General features: G+C 35.5%; 1 protein-coding gene across 1 annotated transcript in view; it reads right to left on the bottom strand.

Moving 5' to 3' along the window:
* LanA (laminin subunit alpha) overlaps positions 1-21343 on the bottom strand; it is an 86459-nt gene that overhangs the window by 16019 nt on the left and 49097 nt on the right. The window contains exons 60-79 of the mRNA XM_080163000.1: positions 20684-21054; positions 16984-17048; positions 15942-16297; positions 15128-15219; positions 14734-14812; positions 14267-14370; positions 13185-13319; positions 13010-13019; positions 12583-12784; positions 12002-12121; positions 11593-11724; positions 9771-9919; positions 9196-9300; positions 8825-8945; positions 7317-7506; positions 6592-6715; positions 5994-6113; positions 5136-5236; positions 4498-4676; positions 2709-2823 (exon numbers count right to left, since the gene is read on the bottom strand). Of these exons, the coding sequence (XP_080019126.1) occupies positions 2709-2823; positions 4498-4676; positions 5136-5236; positions 5994-6113; positions 6592-6715; positions 7317-7506; positions 8825-8945; positions 9196-9300; positions 9771-9919; positions 11593-11724; positions 12002-12121; positions 12583-12784; positions 13010-13019; positions 13185-13319; positions 14267-14370; positions 14734-14812; positions 15128-15219; positions 15942-16297; positions 16984-17048; positions 20684-21054 (2870 nt within the window). The remainder of the gene's footprint in view (positions 1-2708; positions 2824-4497; positions 4677-5135; positions 5237-5993; positions 6114-6591; positions 6716-7316; positions 7507-8824; positions 8946-9195; positions 9301-9770; positions 9920-11592; positions 11725-12001; positions 12122-12582; positions 12785-13009; positions 13020-13184; positions 13320-14266; positions 14371-14733; positions 14813-15127; positions 15220-15941; positions 16298-16983; positions 17049-20683; positions 21055-21343) is intronic.

Below are 21343 nucleotides of genomic sequence, written 5' to 3'. Positions count from 1 at the left end.
ATGCCATTCCCATTGGCCGGGAAGCCGCCGAGGAAATGGTGTCCATGCAATCGACCGATAGCGGGCATGACCGCCCAGGCAGGCCTGGACCGCCCTCTGGAAGACCCCGCGGCCCCTCAGGAGGCCAGGCTGCCGCTCAGACGGTCAACTTGGCAGCCAGTGCCCCAGCCGCTGCCAACAACAACCAGAATGCCCCGCTGCTGACCGGCCCCGTAGCGGCTGTGCCCCACGCCAACCTGACACCTGCCGGCGCCGAGCTACGTGTCCAACCAAAGTCAGCCTCTACCTTCTATCCCACGTTGGGAGCCCATCAGCCCTGAAAAACTCACCACTAGGATTCCATTGAATCATTATCATTTGTATATATTTTAGCCCTAAGGAGCGGGCCGAAGGCCTCAACCACTGTCGGAAGTCTGGTAGGGAAACCCTCTCCCAGCCTTCCGAGGGGAGAGTTGTGGTATTCGGCAACCGTGAGCCATGCCTATGGCACCCCTGACCGGGGTTCGGGGAAGGGCCGCAGGCCCTCCCCCAAGTCCTGGGGAAGGGGTCTGCCGACCCCCTCCCTATACCTAAAATTAATGATTGAATCTGACAAGCTTTATTATGGTTAAGCTGCATTGTTAATTCCCCCCACCCTTTCCAGGGATGGGGGATCATTATTGCCCAAACTGACTATTGTATGTGTATTATAATGCTTTTTATGTTATGATTATTTATTCCTATCTGTGTAGCTATTGTTTGTTGTATATAACTTTAGTAACTCTTAGACCTCAATAAAGGAACAACTGAATAGATGCTGTTTGTTATTTAGTGATTGTTAGAGAAGCGTAGCTTCTCTATAGTAAGGTGTCCACGTCTGTCACACTGCCGTAGTCTTTTCGAACTCTGGTGTCTGCCATTTATCCTAGGCGGATACCACACTTGTCCTAAATATAGATAGATAGCGAGATAGATAGATAGATAGACAGATAGATAAGAAGGGGATGTTGAGTCTACCATGTAGAATAACATTCCCTGCGTGGAGCTTGTCCTAAATATACATAGATAGATAGATAGGTATATAAATAGAAAGATAGATAGATAGATAAGAGGTGGATGTTGAGTCTACCATGTAGAATAACATTCCCTGCGGGGAGCTTGTCCTAAATATAGATAGATAGATAGATAGATGGATAGAAAGGTATATAAATAGAAAGATAGAAAGATAGATAAAAGGGGGATGTTGAGTCTACCATGTAGAATAACATTTCCTGCGGGGAGCTTGTCCTAAATATACATAGATAGATAGATGGATTGATGGATAGATATATAAATGGATTGATAGATAGATAGACATATTCAGTTGTCATGAAAAAGAACAGAAAGACAGAAAATATGTAGAGAAAATTATGAAACCTTTAAAATAAAAATTATGTCTCTTGAAGCATGAACGACAGACAGACGGACAAAACAATGTATAGACGAGATGCGCAAATGTCATAGAAATCTTTACTGAAAATTTCAGGTGTCTATCTCCAATAGCAGCCGAGAAAATCAAATTTACATCATAGCGTTACAGATAGACGAACAGACAAAATGAAATATAGAAAATATTTCGGGTGCATGGCAGATTTACAACTAGCAAAAATACAGTGATATTACTGTCATAAACACAGTGATTTGCTGTCATAAACACAGTTTTACTGTCAAATTCACACCTGCGTTTTTAGGGGGTATGACAAAAATACAGTTATTGCACTGGCATATTCACAGTTTTGCTGTCAATTATACACCTACATATTGACAAAAATACATCTATTAAATTTATAATTTGTCAATTATACACCTACATATTGACAAATATACATCTATTAAATTTATACCTACTTATTTATCCAATATTTTAATACATCTATTACATATAGAAAAATATGTGTATAAACCCACTTCAGTGTTGTAGCAATATACATATTACATACCCCTTGGTCGTGGTGCCAACTCTGTGAGGGGTAGAAAACCATGTCCTTCTTGTAATAAGGAATATTCAAGTTCCTATTTACCACGGCATATTACAATTTTAGATATCCAACAAGCTGGCCCTAGTTGTCACCAGGTTGGGGAGCCCACCTCGCCAATATAATTTTTAGGGAAGTGGGGACATGAGCTCCCAACTTGTTGATGACTTTGGTCAGTCTATTTGTAGAATGGTTACTCGATCAATGTCAAGATCTTCACAAAATTAAAATGTATTTTGTATTATCAACAATATTATCATGACGAAATAAATTATATATTTAATAAATGTGTTAAATTAAAACAAGATTTTTCTAATATTAGTGCAACACTACTCTATAATATCCAATATTTGTCTGTTAACTTCTTTTGAAAAGTATAGAATTATTGTTGAGTAGATTGATTTATCTATTATTAATAGTTATAAGTTTTAACAACTTGGTCAAAATATTTATAGTTAATATTAATTTAAAAGTAAGTGTATTTTTGTCATCAAAACTGTGAATTTGACAGCATACTTGAATTTCATGGGTGTGAACTTGACAGTAAAACTGTGTTTATGACAGCAGAAAGGTGTAATTTTGACAGTGAATAAAAAAAATATTGCCAAAAATACAGCTAAAAATGAAATTGACAAAAACACACCCAATTTTTGTCAAAAACACAGTGGCTGTACTTTTGCTAGTGGTAAAAGTGGCAGCACCCCAATATTTCACCTGAAAGCAAAGCTGAATGTCAAAGAATCCTCTGTCACAATGTCAGGCATCTTGACATAACCAGGGGAAGCTTCACTGAAAGAAACTGTCGTCTTTGGCTCAATTGTACAACTAGTCAAGATACAAATAGTTTTAAACAATGTGCTAAGGTGCTTTTACTCACGCCTATTTTTGGATCATCGAAACTCTACCCCATCTTTATTTAATGAACTAAAGGGATAACACAATGGCCGATAAATTTATGAACACCACCAATGAAGATACACAAAATTACCCCTTTTGCAGATTACAATTAGTGGATGATTTGTAAAAAAATATCACAAAATAGCCACCAATTTCCCCTCCCTTTTAAATCTATAAGAAGTTTTCATAGAGCTTTTTTGCCTTTAACACTGTTCCTAATCTATCTAGTAATCAATATTCCAAAAAATAAAGTTTAAAATCATTACGTTTTCTTTAATCTATAATACAAAGTAGAACGATGTCTGTCTGTCTGTCTGTCCGTTCGTCTGTCTGTCTGTCTGTCTGTCCGTCCGTCCCTTAAGATCTTGGTAACCACTGAACCGATCGGATTCTGCTCTTCAGGGAATATACCTACTGGTCCTGTGGTGGTTTCAGGCTATTTTTTTTGTATAAGATTTCCTTTGTCCTTTTACGTATTTCGCCCAAAAAAAAATTTTTATCACCTCTTGGGGTAAAGCCCCCAGAGGCTAGGGGCGAAGCCGCTAGTAATGATTATAAAGTTGCAACGCATTCTAAATCATACTTAACAGTTACAGAAAAATCTTATCAAGTTTGAAATTGATAGGACAATTCTAAAATGCTTTTAGAAGTGAAACATCTATTAACGAGGTTTGAAGATTTTTTGTCTAAATGCCAGGGAGGCCGTGGGGGGCATTTTACTGTTTTTTTACACTAGTCTGTAAGTTTTATTTTAACTGTTTCTTATTCGTTGGCCTAACAGCTATCGGGACTTTTAATTGGTTGGTCCATTAAGTTGAGTGTCCAAACGTTTCAACTACTAATTGCAATCTACAAGAGGGTTAATTTCGTGTATCATCATCGGGGATGTACATCAATTTATAGACTATTGTCTTAACCCTTTAGATCCCTGCGATTTTGTGCATTTTTTGATTAAAAATCTAAACTTCTAATTGCAATCTATAGAAGGGTTAATTTTGTGAATCATCATCGGGGATGTACATCAATTTATCGACTATTGTCTTATCCTTTTAGATCCCTGCTACTTTGTGCATTTTTTAGTAGCGAAGCTACTCTATAATTCGAAATGTCCGTCCGTCTGAGACAGAAAGGAGGAAACGTGATTTTCTCGGATCCTATAAAAGATAGTAGGCTGAAATTTTCAGGGATTAAACATGTTAATATTCTTCACATTTTCACCAAGTTTCATTATGATTCGTCAATTAATTGGGGTGCTAGATCGATTCCTACATTTTAAAGTTTTCATGATTTTCTCAACTCCTATTCAAGATAGACAGCTGATATTTTTAGGGATTAAATAAGTTCGCAATTTACATATCCCCACAAAGTTTCATTAAGATTTGCTTATTGGATGAGGTGCTAGATCGATTCCTAGATTTTCAAATTATAAATCTTTAATGTTTTTATGAAACTACTCTATAGTTAATTTTTTTCCGGATATCCATCCATAATATTTGAGCTTTGCTACTTATGGATGTTGTCATCCTTGTTTAATCTACGAGAAGTTATCATAGAGATGCTTTGCTTATAACACATTTGGTGAAAATAAAACTAATCATTTTCCTAGGGGCATAATTCTTGCTGGCAATATTCTTCTTCAGTTCAACCAAATCCGGCTCAATCCGCACTTCGTCCACACAGCCGGAGTAGCCGGGCATACTGTCCGCAGCCGCATCCGGCCGTCCACCGACATACATGTTGGTCATCAGCTGGAATACGCCGGACGCTCCCTCGATGCCGTTTCTGACGGTTTTTTAGATATTATGTTCAAATGCAGGAATAAGGTATAACCAACAAGCAAAATAAATCTAAAATAATATTTGGGGGGCAAATGGAGAGGTCATCAATTTTACGATGTGTTGCCCCCCAACGACAGCTGAAAAACACTTATAGGTTTAGTGATTTTCTTCCGAATTAATTTCGTTATTGGTATGAGCTGGTTCAAATGGATATAGGATATAAGTGGATTTTGTCGTTAATTTAGCGTGCTAATATGGACCCTATTTATTAGTCAGTTCGATCAGCCAGTAAGAGTGGAGGCGATGGGGTAAAATGGGTGAATATGTGGTGGGGGGATCGTTATTTTAGCCAGCTGCGAGTATTACTTTACTAGATTACATGAAGATGTGGTGCAACAGCCATATATTAAAATATTGATTATCCAAATATATAACTACAACAAGAACAATAATATCTAAGTTCCTGGCAAGCGGAGTTCCATCCACAGTAATGCCACCAATCATGTCCAGCCTATCCAGCCTCACGTTGTACCACTTGTTCATCTCCAGAGGGATGGACGAACGGACCTAGACAACAAGGATGATAACATCCATAGATAGTGAAGCACAAGAAATATCATGGATGGAAATATAGACAACGTGATTTGATCTAACAGATGTTCAGTTGTCGTAAATCAAGTATAGTCACTTTCGTGGCAACGCCCCTTAAGGGGCGATTCTTCGTATTTTCACAGTAGCTTTTCTCCTATTTCTAGCCCCTTCTAGGGGGCTCTAACCCTACGGGATAATCACCTAACCCAATATAACCTAACCTAAAATAACCTATTAAAAGCTATTTTAAAAATACGACAAATCGCCCCTTAAGGGGCGTTGCCACGAAAAGGAATGTTTTAATGTTCTGTAGCATGACTGACAAACTGAAGGACTAAGTCAAGCTTTTTTTCATATTCAAAATTTCTCCTTTAGCGTTTAAAGTAAATTATAGAATAGACTCGCTACTAAAAAGTAGTTTCAGTTGTAACCAACGCACTGTTGGGTAAATAAATACATAAAAATTAGGACTAATTATGTACAGGTCTATTTTAGGAGTCTAGCAAAATCATAGTTTTTTGGGGGGTCAAAGGAAGAATTTGGAGCTCCTATAAAGATTAATTTTTCTAAAAGATATGAATAAAATTTGAAATCAATTCTATTTTCAGTTTTTTCTAGGGTAGATTTCTCTTAAATAGTTATAAATCTTCCATTGACCTATGAGAAGCTAAACTTCACTTTAAAAAGGACAACCACATCCGTTCAGCGGTTCATATAAGGATGATTATCTCACCTCGACAGTTTCAGTGGTGGCAAATCTGAAGACCAGGTATCCGTTTTCCAGGTTCAGCGACAGGTACTGCTGGGGCACATCCTGGCTGTACAGGTACAGGATCATACCTGTGTCTGAGTCCTAGGTTAGATAAATTTATAGATAGACAGATTAATAGATAGATCTCAGGTACTGCTGGGGCACATCCTAGCTGTACAGTGTACAGGTACAGGATCATACCTGTGTCTGAGTCCTAGGATAGATAGATAGAAAAACAGATAGATAGACAATATAGATACACAGATAGATATGAAGATAGATAGATAATTAGATGGCTAGTTGGTTAGAAGTTATGAGGAATATCTACCTGTCTACCTGTCTTTCTATATTGTCTATCCATCTTTCTAGATTATATTATCTATATATTTATCTAATCCTAAGAGATAAAGTGCTAGATTCTCTATTTGTACAGAAGTTAGTTGTATCATATGAGGTATACATAACAATCTATCTATCTTTCTATATTGTCTATCCATCTATCTAGATTATCTATCTATCTATCTAGATTATCTATCCATGATTCCATATACATAGATTATCTATCTATCTATTTACTTACTGGTCTAATTCTAAGAGATATAGTGCTAGATTCTCCATCAGTATAGAAGTTAGTAGTATCCAAAGAAATGTATCCATCGCCCTTGAACTTTGCCTCATTGGATGTGGCCATCATGAACTTGTTCCTAAACACATTCATTTGATAGATTAGTCATATCTAGTTTAAACTTTGATAAAAGACGAAATCCAGGGAGGGAGGAGATATTGAACTGGAAATTTGATTGGTATCCAAAGTTTTACAATTTTTTTTCTATAATTAGTTTGTTTAAACCTTTGGGCACTTTTATCAATTTGTTAATTGGTTGGTCTAAACGTAAAGTAAAACACTAGAGAGAGAAAGGGTTAAATAACTGTATCTCCACATCTAAATGTCCTTGTGCCGACCCACAATTGGGTCATTGAAAATCAACCAATGGTGTTGAGGATATTAACACAGCCAAGTAGCAAGAATTAATTTGGTAGCAGACAAAAAAGGACATTGAAAAAGGGAGGGAAGTAGTTATCTGTATATACATCTATACTTTTATCCATTGTTTTATCCACTAAAATACCTGTAAGGACTTAAACCTGACACCTTACAATTTAATGCTTTAATTTTTAATATTATTCTGTATATCATAATTGGAGGTGTACACTGTACAATCATCAATTTAAAGTCCAGCGTCTTATCCGTTAGGATTCTTGCCGGACTCGAACCCGACATCTGACAATCTAATATCTTCTTACCTGGAGTTAGCACCTTCAATCCTCTCATAGCGCTTAAGGTTCCACAGGCCGACAGACTTTCCACCGATGGTCAGGCCTTCGATCTGCCCCTCCATGTCCGTAGAGGTGATCTCGCCCTGCACCTTCTGCTCCGTGGGGAAACCGCCGACAAAGATCTTGGAGTACTCCTTGTTCAGGTTGAATACGGAGCCTAGATAGATTGATTGATAGATAGATGGTTGGATAATATATATATATACTAGCGGTTTCGCCCCTAGCCTCTAGGGGATTTTATACCTAAAGTTTCAATGGAGAATTTTAAAAATTAGTTTACATTTTTTTTGTTTTCTGTATTTTATAACATTTTAAAACTCTTTATACCTCTTTAAAACTTTTTATATTTATTTATATTTTTTTAAACCATAAAATTTTTTCTCTTTTTTAATGTTTTTAAAAAAATTTTTGTTATTAGCCTTTTTAGGGCTTTGCCCCTACAGGAGAAGTAAGGTTTCTCAATCTTTTTAATTTGATAAAACAAAGTTTAAAAGAAGAAAAGAAATTTAAAAAGAAAAAAAAATTTAAATATAAAAAAGTATAAAAAAGCATAAAAAAATATAAGAATATATAAAAACATAAAAAACTTTTTAAAAATTTTTTTCTTTTAGGGGAAATTTTCAATTTTGGGGGGGTTGGGGATGTCCCACCTCCCAAGAAAATAGCTTAAAACTACCACAGGACCAATAGGTATATACCCTGAAGAGTAGAATCCAATCTGATCAGTGGTTACTGAGATCTTAAGCTTCAGACGGACGGACGGACGGACGGACGGACGGACAGACAGACATCAAGCTACTTTGTATTATAGATGGATGGTTAGAAAGATATATGGTATTAGATTATTGGAATTATTGCACATATACATTGTATATGGATGGATGGATAGATAGATAGATGGTTAGTTAGATAAATGGTTTGATGGTTGGATAGATTGATGGACAAATAGATAAACTGTTGGATGTATTGATAGATGGATAAATAGATAGATAGACAAACTGACAGCCAAACAAAAACAGGTTTTCCTGTAGGTTTGTTTTGAGCGTTGATGGTAGATAGAATTCTAGTGACTGTTTCAGACATACAGACTGACATACAAATACTGCCAAAGATACATAAATAGAGACTGACAAACAGACAGACAGACAAAAACAGACTTTCCTGTATGCTGATACTTTACATTTATGGTCTGTAGGACGTTAGTGACTGTTCAGACAGACAGACAGACAAACAGGAAGACTGACAGACAGACAAACAAGACAGACACAAAACATACCTGTAGGTTGGTTCTGGGCGTTGATGGTGGGTAGAACTGTAGTGACTGTTTCAGACAGACAGACAGACTGACATACAAATACTGCCAAAGATACATAAATACAGACAGACAAAAACAGACTTTCCTGTAAGTTGATACTTTTCGTTTATGGTCTGTAGTGACTGTTCAGACAGACAAACAAGACATACACAAAACATACCTGTAGGTTGGTTCTGAGCGTTGATTGTGGGTAGAACGGTGGTGACTGTTTCAGACTGAATGTTTCCAATCTCTTTCTCAAAGCTGAGGGTCAGGTTCACCAATGCTCCAACTCTGTTCACCTACATCATATCAATATTTTTACATAGGTGGACTTTAAAAAAATATATCTAAATGACAAGCTTCACTGTAAAGGAGAACCATCTCGGTTCAGCGGTTACAGACAAAAAAGCTTACTACAATATATAAGAGAATATATTTTAGGTTAGTTTGGTTTATATTGGGTACAGAGTACCCCCCCGCCCCCCCCCCATTTTTTTTTTATAATTTTTATATTATACCTTTCAAAGATTTTAATATAACAATATCTACCTGAATCTGAATCCAATCATTGTAGATGACAGGAACTTCAGAGGTGATGGTTTGAGCCCCGGCTCCCAAATCAATGATCAGGGTCACATACCCTTCTTTGTTCACCTTAAAAAAAGTAAATTACATTCATTTGTAAGACAATTAGTGAAGTTGATTAAAGTCCCTCCTCAGATTATACGTCATACGATAGAATAACCAATAAGAGGCCAGCATAAATTTTACCATTAGTCAATTACAGTGTATGCTTGCCTCTCATTGGCTATTCTTTTGTATGACGTCATAATCTGTGGAGGGACTTTAATCATCTTCACAATTATTCAGCTAGAAAATCACCTATTTTTCCTTCAACTGGGTAATAATCATAAATGAGAGGGAAAGGTTTGAAAACAGTTTGATATTTTAAATAAAATTTTGTTTCAATATGGCCAAATTTTTGATAAGTTGGTAAAATATTAAGGTTGCAATTAGTCTAAAAAATACCAAGACAAAAAGATTTCAGTTACTAAATATTTATAAAATAAATATGATTCCCATATAATACATGAATATAAAGACACACACAAATGTATAAATACCTGTATAGCCATGAAATCATCAGTAAGACTGGTGGGTATCAGCTTGTATGTCACGTCCAAGTTACCCAGGTAAAACACACCCTCACACTCACACACATACATACATTCAAATGTATACATACCTGTGGAGCCAGAAATCATCAGTAAGACTGGTGGGTATCAGCTTGTATGTCTTCTCCAGGTTACCCAGGTAAAACACACTCTTACACTCACACTCACACACACACACCCACACACCCACACACCCACAAACACAAATGTTCAAATACCTGTATAGCCATGAAATCATCAGTAAGACTGGTGGGTATAAGCTTGTATGTCTCCTTCAGGTTACCCAGGTAAAACATACACCCACATTCACACACACACACACACAAATGTATAAATACTTGTATAGCCATGAAATCATCAGTAAGACTGGTGGGTATAAGCTTGTATGTCCCCTCCAGGTTACCCAGGTAAAACACACCCTCACACTCACACACACAGACACACAAACAAGCACATAAATGTATACAGCATGACCCTCAAAAAAGTATTTTTAAGCATCTGCAGCCCTTATTTCTCAATGAATTTTAAAAAAATGCATATGTCCTTGTTCTCCATAGTATTCCACATAAGTAGATATAAAAATATTTTTTTTACCTCCATTAACACCGGAGATTTTTAGAGCTAAAGTTTTGAAAAAGTGACTGAGAAAAAGAATTTTTTTTTGTTTCTCTTATTTTTTGGATGGTTATGTTATGTTTTTCTGGCAACTGAAGAATGAGACACAAAGAAAAACAAGTTAACTAATTATTTCTTTTTTATTCCACCAAAAAATATAAATTTTTAATGGCAAAAAATACTACTGAATGAATTGATAATTTGCAAATTTTAGGTTATTTATTAACCCTTATTTGAGAAAAGGATTAATTATGACAGTTGCTCCGCCTACTTTTCTGACATCTCAATAATTTAATAGGGGGTTAATTAAGCTTTTTAGACAAAAAAATCATTATGTTTTAATTTTATTTTCTTCATAACTTTTTTCTTATTAATGTTAGGATTGTGAAACAAAAACAATTTTCCTGCTATATTCATAAAGCTTTATTTGGTTTTTTAATCTTAAAAAAATTTGCCTAATAAGTAAGTTTTTCAAAATATCATTAAACTAAAAAGACTCAAAAAATATGTGTAAAAAAATGCTTTTTACTCAAAAACTAAATTTTTTATTTCATTTTTGTATAAAGTTTCTGCTAGTAACAAAAATAAAAGGATTTTTACCTTAATTTTGCTAAAAAAGTCGTTTCATGTTAAAAGTTACTTTTTCCTCAGTCACTTTTTCAAAACTTTAGCTCTAAAAATCTCCGGTGTTAATGGAGGTAAAAAAAATATTTTTATATCTACTTATGTGGAATACTATGGAGAACAAGGACATATGCATTTTTTTATAATTCATTGAGAAATAAGGGCTGCAGATGCTTAAAAATACTTTTTTGAGGGTCATGCTGTACATACCTGTATAGCCATGAAATCATCAGTCAGACTGGTAGGTATCAGCTTGTATGTTTCCTCCAGGTTACCCAGGTAAAACACACACCAACACACACAAATGTATATATACCTGTATAGCCATGAAATCATCAGTCAGACTGGTGGGTATAAGCTTGTATGTTTCTTCCAGGTTACCCAGGTAAAACACACACCAACACACACAAATGTATATATACCTGTATAGCCATGAAATCATCAGTCAGACTGGTGGGTATAAGCTTGTATGTCTCCTCCAGGTTACCCAGGTAAAACAAACACACACACTCACGCATGCACACACACACACCCACACACACCCACACATGTATAAATACCTGTATAGCCATGAAATCATCAGTCAGACTGGTAGGTATCAGCTTGTATGTTTCTTCCAGGTTACCCATGTAGAACAAGAAATCAGTCTCATGTACCTCTCCCTGCACACCATTTAAGTTTTGTTAAAATGCCAAAATTTAATAACATGAGGATTTACAAAAGTTGTATTTAACTAAAATTATGTAATATGGTGAATAAAAACTAAAAGACAAATTAGAAAAAAACACATCATCCAGAATTAAAGTTCTTAAAAGTATTTTATTTTTTTTTGGTTTTTGTTAGGTTAAGTAAGGTTGAAAAAGCTTTGCAGGGTATGGATCCCGCATGGGTAAGTCAGTAAAAAAACAAAAAATAAGAAAGATAAAAATAAATGTGTTCCTTGTTTGAGATATTGGCATAGAAAGAGACATCAGTCTTCAGGGCCAGATCTTCAATATGCTCTGGAGTCTGCAGTTCCAGGTTGGAGCCAGTTGTAAAGGTTACTCCAGGATTCTTTATACCTGTTAATAACATAGATAATTAAGTGAATAGAAAATGATAGAAATTAGAAAGAATAAAGTTAGAAAGATAAAGAATGTGCAAATAGAAAATGAAACAGAAAAGTATTTTTGGGGGGTGGTGGGAGAAAGTCCATAAAAAATTTATGAAAAATTGGGTGCTTTACAACATCGATCCAACCTCAAAGTCTATAACTCATAATGTGGATTTTACAATAAAGAGAGGTATTCCCCCTATCCAAAAAAAAATGTTAATTTTATCCCCAATGTAAAAATATTTTTTTTTTTTTTTGGGGGGGGAGTCATTAAATGAAAAGAATATGACAGAAAGATAAAATTAAAGAGTAGCTTCGCTAAGTACTAAAATAAATAAAAAGCCATATTTTTGAGTTTATAAACATTTCTCCCTTGCTACAATTTCAGGCGCGTGACGTTGACAGTATTACTAAAACTATGCCCATTACCTGATAGAATATCTCTAACGGAGCCAATCTTATTTCTGATGGAGCCAATCAGATTGTTGACCCCCTCCCCCTTGGCCAGAATGTAGTCACGTCTCTGCTCCAGGTTCTGGATCCGCAGGGCTATGTCCTGGTCCTGGTAAGCGTCCCTCTTGTCCCTGTACATCACACACACACAGTGGTATAAAATAGGGTTGGCTTTAGGCTATTTTTTGAAGGTAATAGGTTAACCACATTATGAGAAAACATGGAAAACACACCACAGAAAAAGAATGTTCTTCTAAGTCTCTTCTTTCAAAAAAAAAATTTGTAAAGTTTTTCTACAAAATAAAACATTTTTGAAGGGGGGCTTTAACCCGTTGGGGTCTCTTTCTTATCCTTACTTAACCTAACCCGCACCCCCCCCCCCCCACCCCGACTGTCAATAAACCTTCCATAATCTAATAGTAATATTTTATGTTAATTGTTAATTTTTCATTTAAATGTCTATTAGATACATATGCAATTTTGCATTGGGACACGTATATATTTTTTTAAAAACTAAGGGGGGGGGGGGGGTCCCGGGGGAGGGGGGAGGTACTTTTTCACTTTGAATAATGAATCACTGTGTTTCCCTGTTGCTTGGTGAAGTCTCATAGTCAGTGAGGGATTTTTCTGTGTTGGCGAGGTGTAGGTTCATTTCTGCATACTCGTCCCGCAGGTTGTAAGCATTAGCCTTCTTATCACTGATACCTTTAGCCCTGATATAAATATAAATAAGTCCCGCAGATTGTAAGCATTAGCCTTCTTATCACTGATACCTTTAGCCCTGATATAAATATAAATAAGTCCCGCAGATTGTAAGCATTAGCCTTATTATCACTGATACCTTTAGCCCTGATATAAATATAAATAAGTCCCGCAGGTTGTAAGCATTAGCCTTCTTATCACTGATACCTTTAGTCCTGATATAAATATAAATACATAAGTCCCGCAGGTTATAAGCATTAGAGTTCTTGTCACTGATACCTTTAGTCCTGATATAAATATAAATAAGTCCCGCAGGTTGTACGCATTAGCCTTCTTATCACTGTTACCTTTAGCCCTGATATAAATATAAATAAGTCCCCCAGGTTATAAGCATTAGCCTTCTTATCACTGATACCTTTAGCCCTGATATATTTAAATATAAATAAGTCCCGCAGGTTGTAAGCATTAGCCTTCTTATCACTGATACCTTTAGCCCTGATATAAAGATAGAATAAAGGATCAGTTGCGTAGAAAAAAGATTGTTTAAATTATATCGCAAATGAACCACAAACGCTCATTTTCTATTCTTTTTTTTTACCATTATCTCTAAAATAAATTAGATGCACTTTGAATTTCGCAAAGCATTTAATATTCAATGATCCATATGTTTGTAACTAGGCTTATTACTACTAGTGGCTGTGCTCCTAGCTTCTAGGAGCTATGTATTCAAAAACGTAAGGAAAGTAGAACATATATCCTAAACCAGAACTTAGATATAAAAATTAAATGGCCTAAAACTTTCCAGAGACCAATATGAAGTTTCCATAAAATCGGTTCAGTAGTCATCGAAATCATAAGCTACAGACAAAAAAACCTTACTTCATTATATAATAGGATTCATGTCTCCTATCTGATGGTAGAATAAATAAATTCTTAAGTAAAAGTTAAAATTAACTACCTGGCATTGATGGATGTCAGAGCATAATGAGCATCAGTCTGAGCATTGCTGGCCTTCTCTTTAGTCTCCTCAATCACGTCACTAAGATCTCCCATCTTCTCAACCTAGTTAAATAATGTTACTTGTTTTCTAGGCATTTTTAACGAAGCAGCTTAAAGTGCCTAATAAAAAATAACGCTATATATTACAAAATACAAATGACCAATGACAGCTCAGAATACATTTACCCTTTAGCAGCCAATATAAATGTATACTGGCCTAGTATTGGTCATTTGTATTGTATGACATCATTTCTTATTAGGCACTATGCTTCATTTTAAACAAGACAATGGAAACACAATGAGTGATAAATTCAGGTACTTTCCTGATGATGATAAGCAAATTTACCCTTCTGTAGATTATAATTAAAGATGAAAAGTGGAACCAACCAATCAAAACTAATTACTTATATGTATAATATAGATTACCTGTTTAGAAATGGCTCCAAGCTTCTGTTTGATGTCCTTGGTAACTCTATTCACATCTTCTACTTGAGCTGCAGAGGATCTATATAAAAAATATGTGCAGGACTCTAAAGGGATAAGTTGATGTACATCCCCAATGATGATACACAAAATAGCCCCTTCTGTAGATTACAATTAGTGGTTGTCACGTTTGGACATTCATCTTAATGAACGAATAAGAAAAGAAAACGTTATAATTAAACTTTGGGGACTAGTGTAATAAACAGCCCAATGTCCCCTCCCTCCCTGCAAAAGAGCAGAGCATAAACGTTTTCAAGACCATTGTTATTGAGGTCCTGTGGGCCATAAAAGTCTGCTTTGAACACGCGAAGCGTGCCGAATAAAAAAAGTCTCTAACCTGAGAATAGGTTCAAGTTCATTGTCAACGGTAGCTTCAGCATTCACAGAATCCTCGTACATCTTCTCTATATCCTTCATAGCATTGTTCACCTAAACAAGAATAATTATATCATTGTCAACAGTAGCTTCAGCATTCACAGAATCCTCATACATCTTCTCTATATCCTTCATAGCATTGTTCACCTAAACAAGAATAATAAAATCATTGTCAAGAGTAGCTTCAGTATTCACAGAATCCTCATACATCTTCTCTATATCCTTCATAGCATTGTTCACCTAAACAAGAATAATAATATCATTGTCAACAGTAGCTTCAGTATTTACAGAATCCTCATACATCTTCTCTATATCCTTCATAGCATTGTTCACCTAAACAAGAATGACAACATCCTAAAAACGAAGCTCTAAAATTAGAAGGAAGGACAAACAGCCAATAACTCTTGTAGAACTGAATACGCAGAATATAAATCAAAATGGTAGGTAAATTTGTTGCAAAACTGCTGAAGTACAAGATACTCTTTAAGGGCATACTTTCATTTTATGATTTGATTATAGAGATTTCTCGCTTATAATATTAATTGTACCTTTTTGTCATAGGAATCATCATTACAAAAATCTAATGAATGCAATAATTATATCTTAAAATAGGTTGTTGTCAAAAGGGTAAAAAACAGCAAGTCCTAAAAGTTGTTAGATCAACAGTAAGAAAACATTATCATAAAACTTTGGGGACTAGTGTAATAAACAGCCTAATATCCCAGTGTAATAAAAAGCCCAATGTCCCCTCCCTCTCTGGATTAAAAAATACAAACCTTAGTAGCAACTCCATCACTCATCTGGAAGGACTCATCCGCATTCTCCAGAGCTTCAGTGGCCATAGCATCCGACTCGGTGATCTGCGAAAGAATCTTCTCATATGACATGGCGGCCTGCAGCGCATTCTGGGCCGGCAGCTTTGAGTTCTCGGCGATATTCTTCAACTCCGAGGCAGAATATTCAAGGTCGGCCGCCTTGATGGCAGCTTGCCGTTCTAGGTCGAACATGTACTCGCGCTCGTTTTCATAATCCCGCTGCCTGTCACTGAATCTGTCCGCGTAGTCGTCCAGCTCGTCATTTGCAGCAGATACGTCGCTGTAGGCTGTGTCAGCTGCAGCGTTGAACTTCTCACCTGAGGAATAATTGATGCACATTGAAAGCAGAGATCGAAAGGGATAAGACTATGGCCTACAAATTGATGTACAATACATCCCCAATGATGTTACAAAAAAGTACCACTTCTGAAGATTACAAGTTGTCGTTGAAACGTTTGGACACTCAATTTAATAAACCAACAAAAAAAATTCAATAAAGTTAAGTCAACGAATAAGAAAACATTATTATAAAACTTTGAGGACTGGTGTAATTAACAACCAATGTCCCCTCCCTCTCCACATTGGAAGAGTAGAGAAAAAAAGTAGAGGACATCTAAAGTTTTGGCACCCTTGTTTGTAGGAAAAAAGCTTCTCAGGACCTATGAGAAGCAACACAGTAAAGGAGGACCATATCGGTTCATCGGTTAGCAAGATACTTCGGTACAGACAGACTGACAAACAGAGATCCTATTACTTTTATATTTGGATAGAACTTCTGCAGGGTTTTTTTATTGGAAAATTTCTTTTAAAATACTGGAAGAATCAATCTGTACAGTTACATACATATAGACAACCTGTTACTTTAGTATATAGGATATGTAATTTATCTAGGGTTGGGCCAGATACTTTTTTGGCCGGATATCTGGTATCCGGACAGTTTCAACATCCGGTATTCGCCCAGAGATTGAAAAAGGCCGGATATCCGGCCCAACCCTAATTTTACCTTCTTCAATCATGTTTCTGCCAGCTTGCAGCTTTTTCTTGGATTCCTCGTGCAGCTGGTTGATCCTGTAAAATAACAGAGATTACAAAACCTACAAAAAGCCTAGCATATCAAATATTTTAAGTAATTCTAATCAATGTTCGTCAGCCGCGACAAAGCGTCCAATTTAAACTCTTTTTGATGTTTTAAATTTTTTTGGAAAGAGGGATTGCCATATTTGGATCAGGTTTAGACTTCAAACTGATTTTCAAAATAATATAAGGTTGATTTCACTGAGGCTTACTGTCGACTGCCGAGAATTTTCTTTCTCAGCTCATAACCACCATGTACAATTAGTAACTTATTGAAGAGAAAAAAAGATTTGTATACTTTCAAATTATATCAGTGCACATAGGGGCAACAAGGGGCAACAATTCACCACCCCCAAATCAAGTTTTAAACATTCTATGAGTATTAGCATACCCAATGTACATCAGATTTCAAAGGAATCGTAAAAATACGCTTTTTAAGTAAGCATTCTAATGCATGGAAGTCAAGAAATGCAAAAATTTTCTTACAGAAAAAGGCATACTTTTTGTGTTTCACCAACAATTTTAAAAGTATTATAAAATCTCTTAGAATTAACGTAATTAGACAAAATAACTTCTGATGAGTCATGCATTACATATATTTTGACAGTATAAAAGAAAAAAACACAAATTGAAGAAATTAGTCCTAAATAATTATAGTTGAAGTCAAGATTTTAGTTTATTTTTGTTTGTTTTTTAATCAACATTTTAGAAGACAAAAAGAGGAAACATGTTTTCGCCGGGTGTCGCCGGCTAAAAAAACGATATTTGATTACCCTAAGACATATTTTAATCGCCAGTACTGGTTTCTTTTACCCCCCCGCGCCCCCGTAGGGGTTTTTAGCGCGTTTTCTGAGGCTGGGTGCACGAAAACTTTGTTAGGAAAATCTTTTAAATGCGCTTTTAAAGTCAACATGAAAGATGTAATACATATAGATAAAAGACGCAAAAATATAGTTATAAGAAATATTTATTTGATTAGACTTTGAATTAAAGTTGATAATGAATATTTTCAAGTTCTATTGCACTAAATGATGGAGACGGGAGGAAGGGGGGGAAGGCTAAACCTAAATCTAAACCTTTTTATGTTTGATGTTTTAATGTAACTGAATAATCGTTTCTATAGATTAGTACAAATATCAGGGATCTAAAGGGATAAGACAAAGGCCAATAAATTGTTGTACATCCCCAATGATAATACACAAAATTACCCCTTGTGTAGATTAAAGTTAGTAGTTAAAACGTTTGAACACACAACTGTAAAACTTTGGGGACTAGTGTTATAAACAGGCCAATGTCCCCTACCTCACTGCGGAAACGTAAAGTTAATATGCAAATAACGTGAGGTTCTTATAATCATTCTAAATTGGAATTAGCAAGTAGTCTATCTGTCTGTCTATTGGTAATGCTTTGATTTTAAATTATGTAGTTACATGGTATTCATGTTTAACATCAGCAGTTTTATTTAGAAAGGGAGGGGACTGTTAATTACACTAGTCCCCAAACTTCAAAGTTTTATAATAACGTTTTTATATTCGTTAGCATAAGAACTTCAGGAAATTTTTTATTGGTTGGTTCATTAAGATGAGTGTCAAAACTTTTCAACCACTAATTCTCATCTACAGACAAATAATTTTGTAATATAATTAATTAAATATGTATCAATATTGGGGATGTACATATTAATCGGTTATTGTTTTGTTCCTTAGATCCCTTGGTGTTAATATATAATACAAAGTAGCTTGATGCCTGTTTGTCTGTCCGCCCATCCCTTAAGATCTCGCTAACCACTAAATCGATTGAATTCTACTCTTCAGGGAATATATCTACTGGTCCTGTGGTTGTTTAAAGCTCTTTTTCAAAAATAAAAACCCCCCAATTTTTTTTTTATATTTCTATAATTAGGGTCGGTCCGTCCGTACGTCTGGTACAGTTAGCTCTTTTACTTAACTTAAACAGGCTAGAATTGTCCTATCGATCTCAAACTTTTCATGCTGATTTCTACAACAGTTAGGTACGACTTAGAAAGCACAGCAACTCTATAATCGTTACCAGAAAGTCCGTACATCCATTTATAACAAGCTGATTTTTACTTTTTTGACAACAAATAATGGTTTTGAATGTTAAAAATATCCTATTTATCTGATTTTTTGAATACTGATTCCTATTTCAATAAGGTGTAATGTTATAAGCGAAGCATCTCTATAATTTAGTCCTAAAAACGTCAGTATGTCCTCAAACAGTAACATGTATTTAATCAGTTTTAATTACAATTTTGTATAGACATGCATTAATATTCAGTTCTGACACTTCACAAGTGTTAATGTTCGTTTGTCCTTCCATTTCAGAGCTTCGCTTCTTTCATGGATGTTGTCATCCTTGTTTAATTACCTCTTGGGGCAAATCACCTAGAGGCTAGGGGCGAAGCCGCTAGTATACATATAAACAGTAAACAAGAATCATAATATCATTATAAATATAGATATTAGTTAATAAAAATTTATGTTAATCATGCCCACATTTATAATGGATTTATTAAACATAAAAATAAAGTGAAACTTGTAGCTTGCTAAAATAAGGATCCCCATCCACCCCCATTTACACCATCCCCTCCCCTCCTACTGAAATGAATTCCATGACCCCAAATTTGACACTTTAAACACTAAAAACGGACTACAATTGACATAGTTGCACTTTAAAGGGCCCAAAAAGCTAGTGATAGGGTAGCTGCGCTACTAAAAAATTCTCATATTGCTCTGATAACCAAAACCTCTAATTAGACATTTTAAACACGAAATTCAAGATAGTTGATGGATAGATAGATGGATAGATATTTAGATGAATAGATAGATGATTAGATATATGGATAGATAGATGGATAAGTAAATGGATAATCAGATGGATAGATGGATGGATAGATAGAGGGATAGATTGATGGATGGATAAATTGATAGTTAATGGATAAAGAGATGAATAGTTGATGAATAGATAGATGGATCGATATATAGATGGATAGACAGATGGATAGATAGATGGATAGATAGATGGATAGATAGATGGATAGATAGATGGATTGATAGATGGATAGATAGATGGATAGATATATGGATAGATAGATGTATAGATTGATGGATAGATAGAAAGGGTAAGGTGGGGCTATTTTCGGGAGGGGTTAATCTGGTAATTTTCTATCTACCTTCATAAAATGACCTTTATCTCCATGTTCCTTTCAAATGACAGAAAAAAACATAAAAGCAAATTTGTTTGTTTTTAAATTACCTACAAAAAAGTATTAAATGAAATTTTTGTGAGATGAATTTTAAGGGTACTAAATAATTAAATCCCCTTTTTGGTTGATTTGCCCCAATGTGCAGTGGTAAAAAACTATATTTTTGTGGGTGATTTAAGTGAAAAATAACAATGGATATAGAATACCTACGTATACGTGGATATTATGACAGGGAAAAATTTGTCGTCACTTTAGATTGCTAACATGTAAATCACTTATTGGTCAATACGTCTATCCAGTATGGGTGAATCGTTATTTTAGCCAGCTGTAGTACATGAAAATCTTGTGCAACATTCAAGTAATAGTATAACTAAACACTTTTGTAATAAAACTTTTACTCCACCTTGCAATTTTGGTCTGTGCCTGTGGCGTAGTCCTCCAGTTGCCAGCAATGGCCTCTGACGCCATGGCATCCGCCGCTACTGTCTGGTTGTGCAGATCCTCCAGGTTTCTCTCAAACTTTGTCAACATCCTCATAGTCTTATTCACATCATCCTTGAAATCATTAATCGGCTTGGCCCATTCCTTGACCGTGTTGACCAGTTTTCGTGCCGCTTCGCGCTCCGTAACGACCTTGGCGCGCGCATTGCTGAAATCTTTGCCGGTCATGGCGGCGAGCAGCTCTTGACCGCGTTTGATCGAGGTGTCAAGGAGTTCTTTGGTGGGCGCACCCTCCGCTAAATATTCAGACACTGCGTTCACATCTTCAATTACCTAAATAAATTATAATAAGAAATGTTTGTTTATAGTAGGATGTCTCTTTGTTCAATAGACTTTTATAGCTATTGTCTAAGTTGTATTTAATCTAAGCTTGATTATATTTAGTTATCGCATCGCATTATAGACAGATTTCCGCAGATATTAAAATTAAAACTTATATGATTGAATTTAGTTTTGTTAGACCCGAGGGGCCGAAGGCTTTGGATAATAAAACTGGTATTGATTTTATGATTTTTGTTTTAATCTTTGGAGAAAATTTCTGTGATACGATGCTACACATGAC

This window comes from Acartia tonsa, chromosome 6 (assembly GCF_053477335.1).
Source record: "Acartia tonsa isolate MP-2025a chromosome 6, ASM5347733v1, whole genome shotgun sequence".
In the NCBI taxonomy this organism is placed as follows: Eukaryota; Metazoa; Arthropoda; class Copepoda; order Calanoida; family Acartiidae; genus Acartia; species Acartia tonsa.
This window is presented reverse-complemented; position numbering and strand designations above follow the sequence as displayed.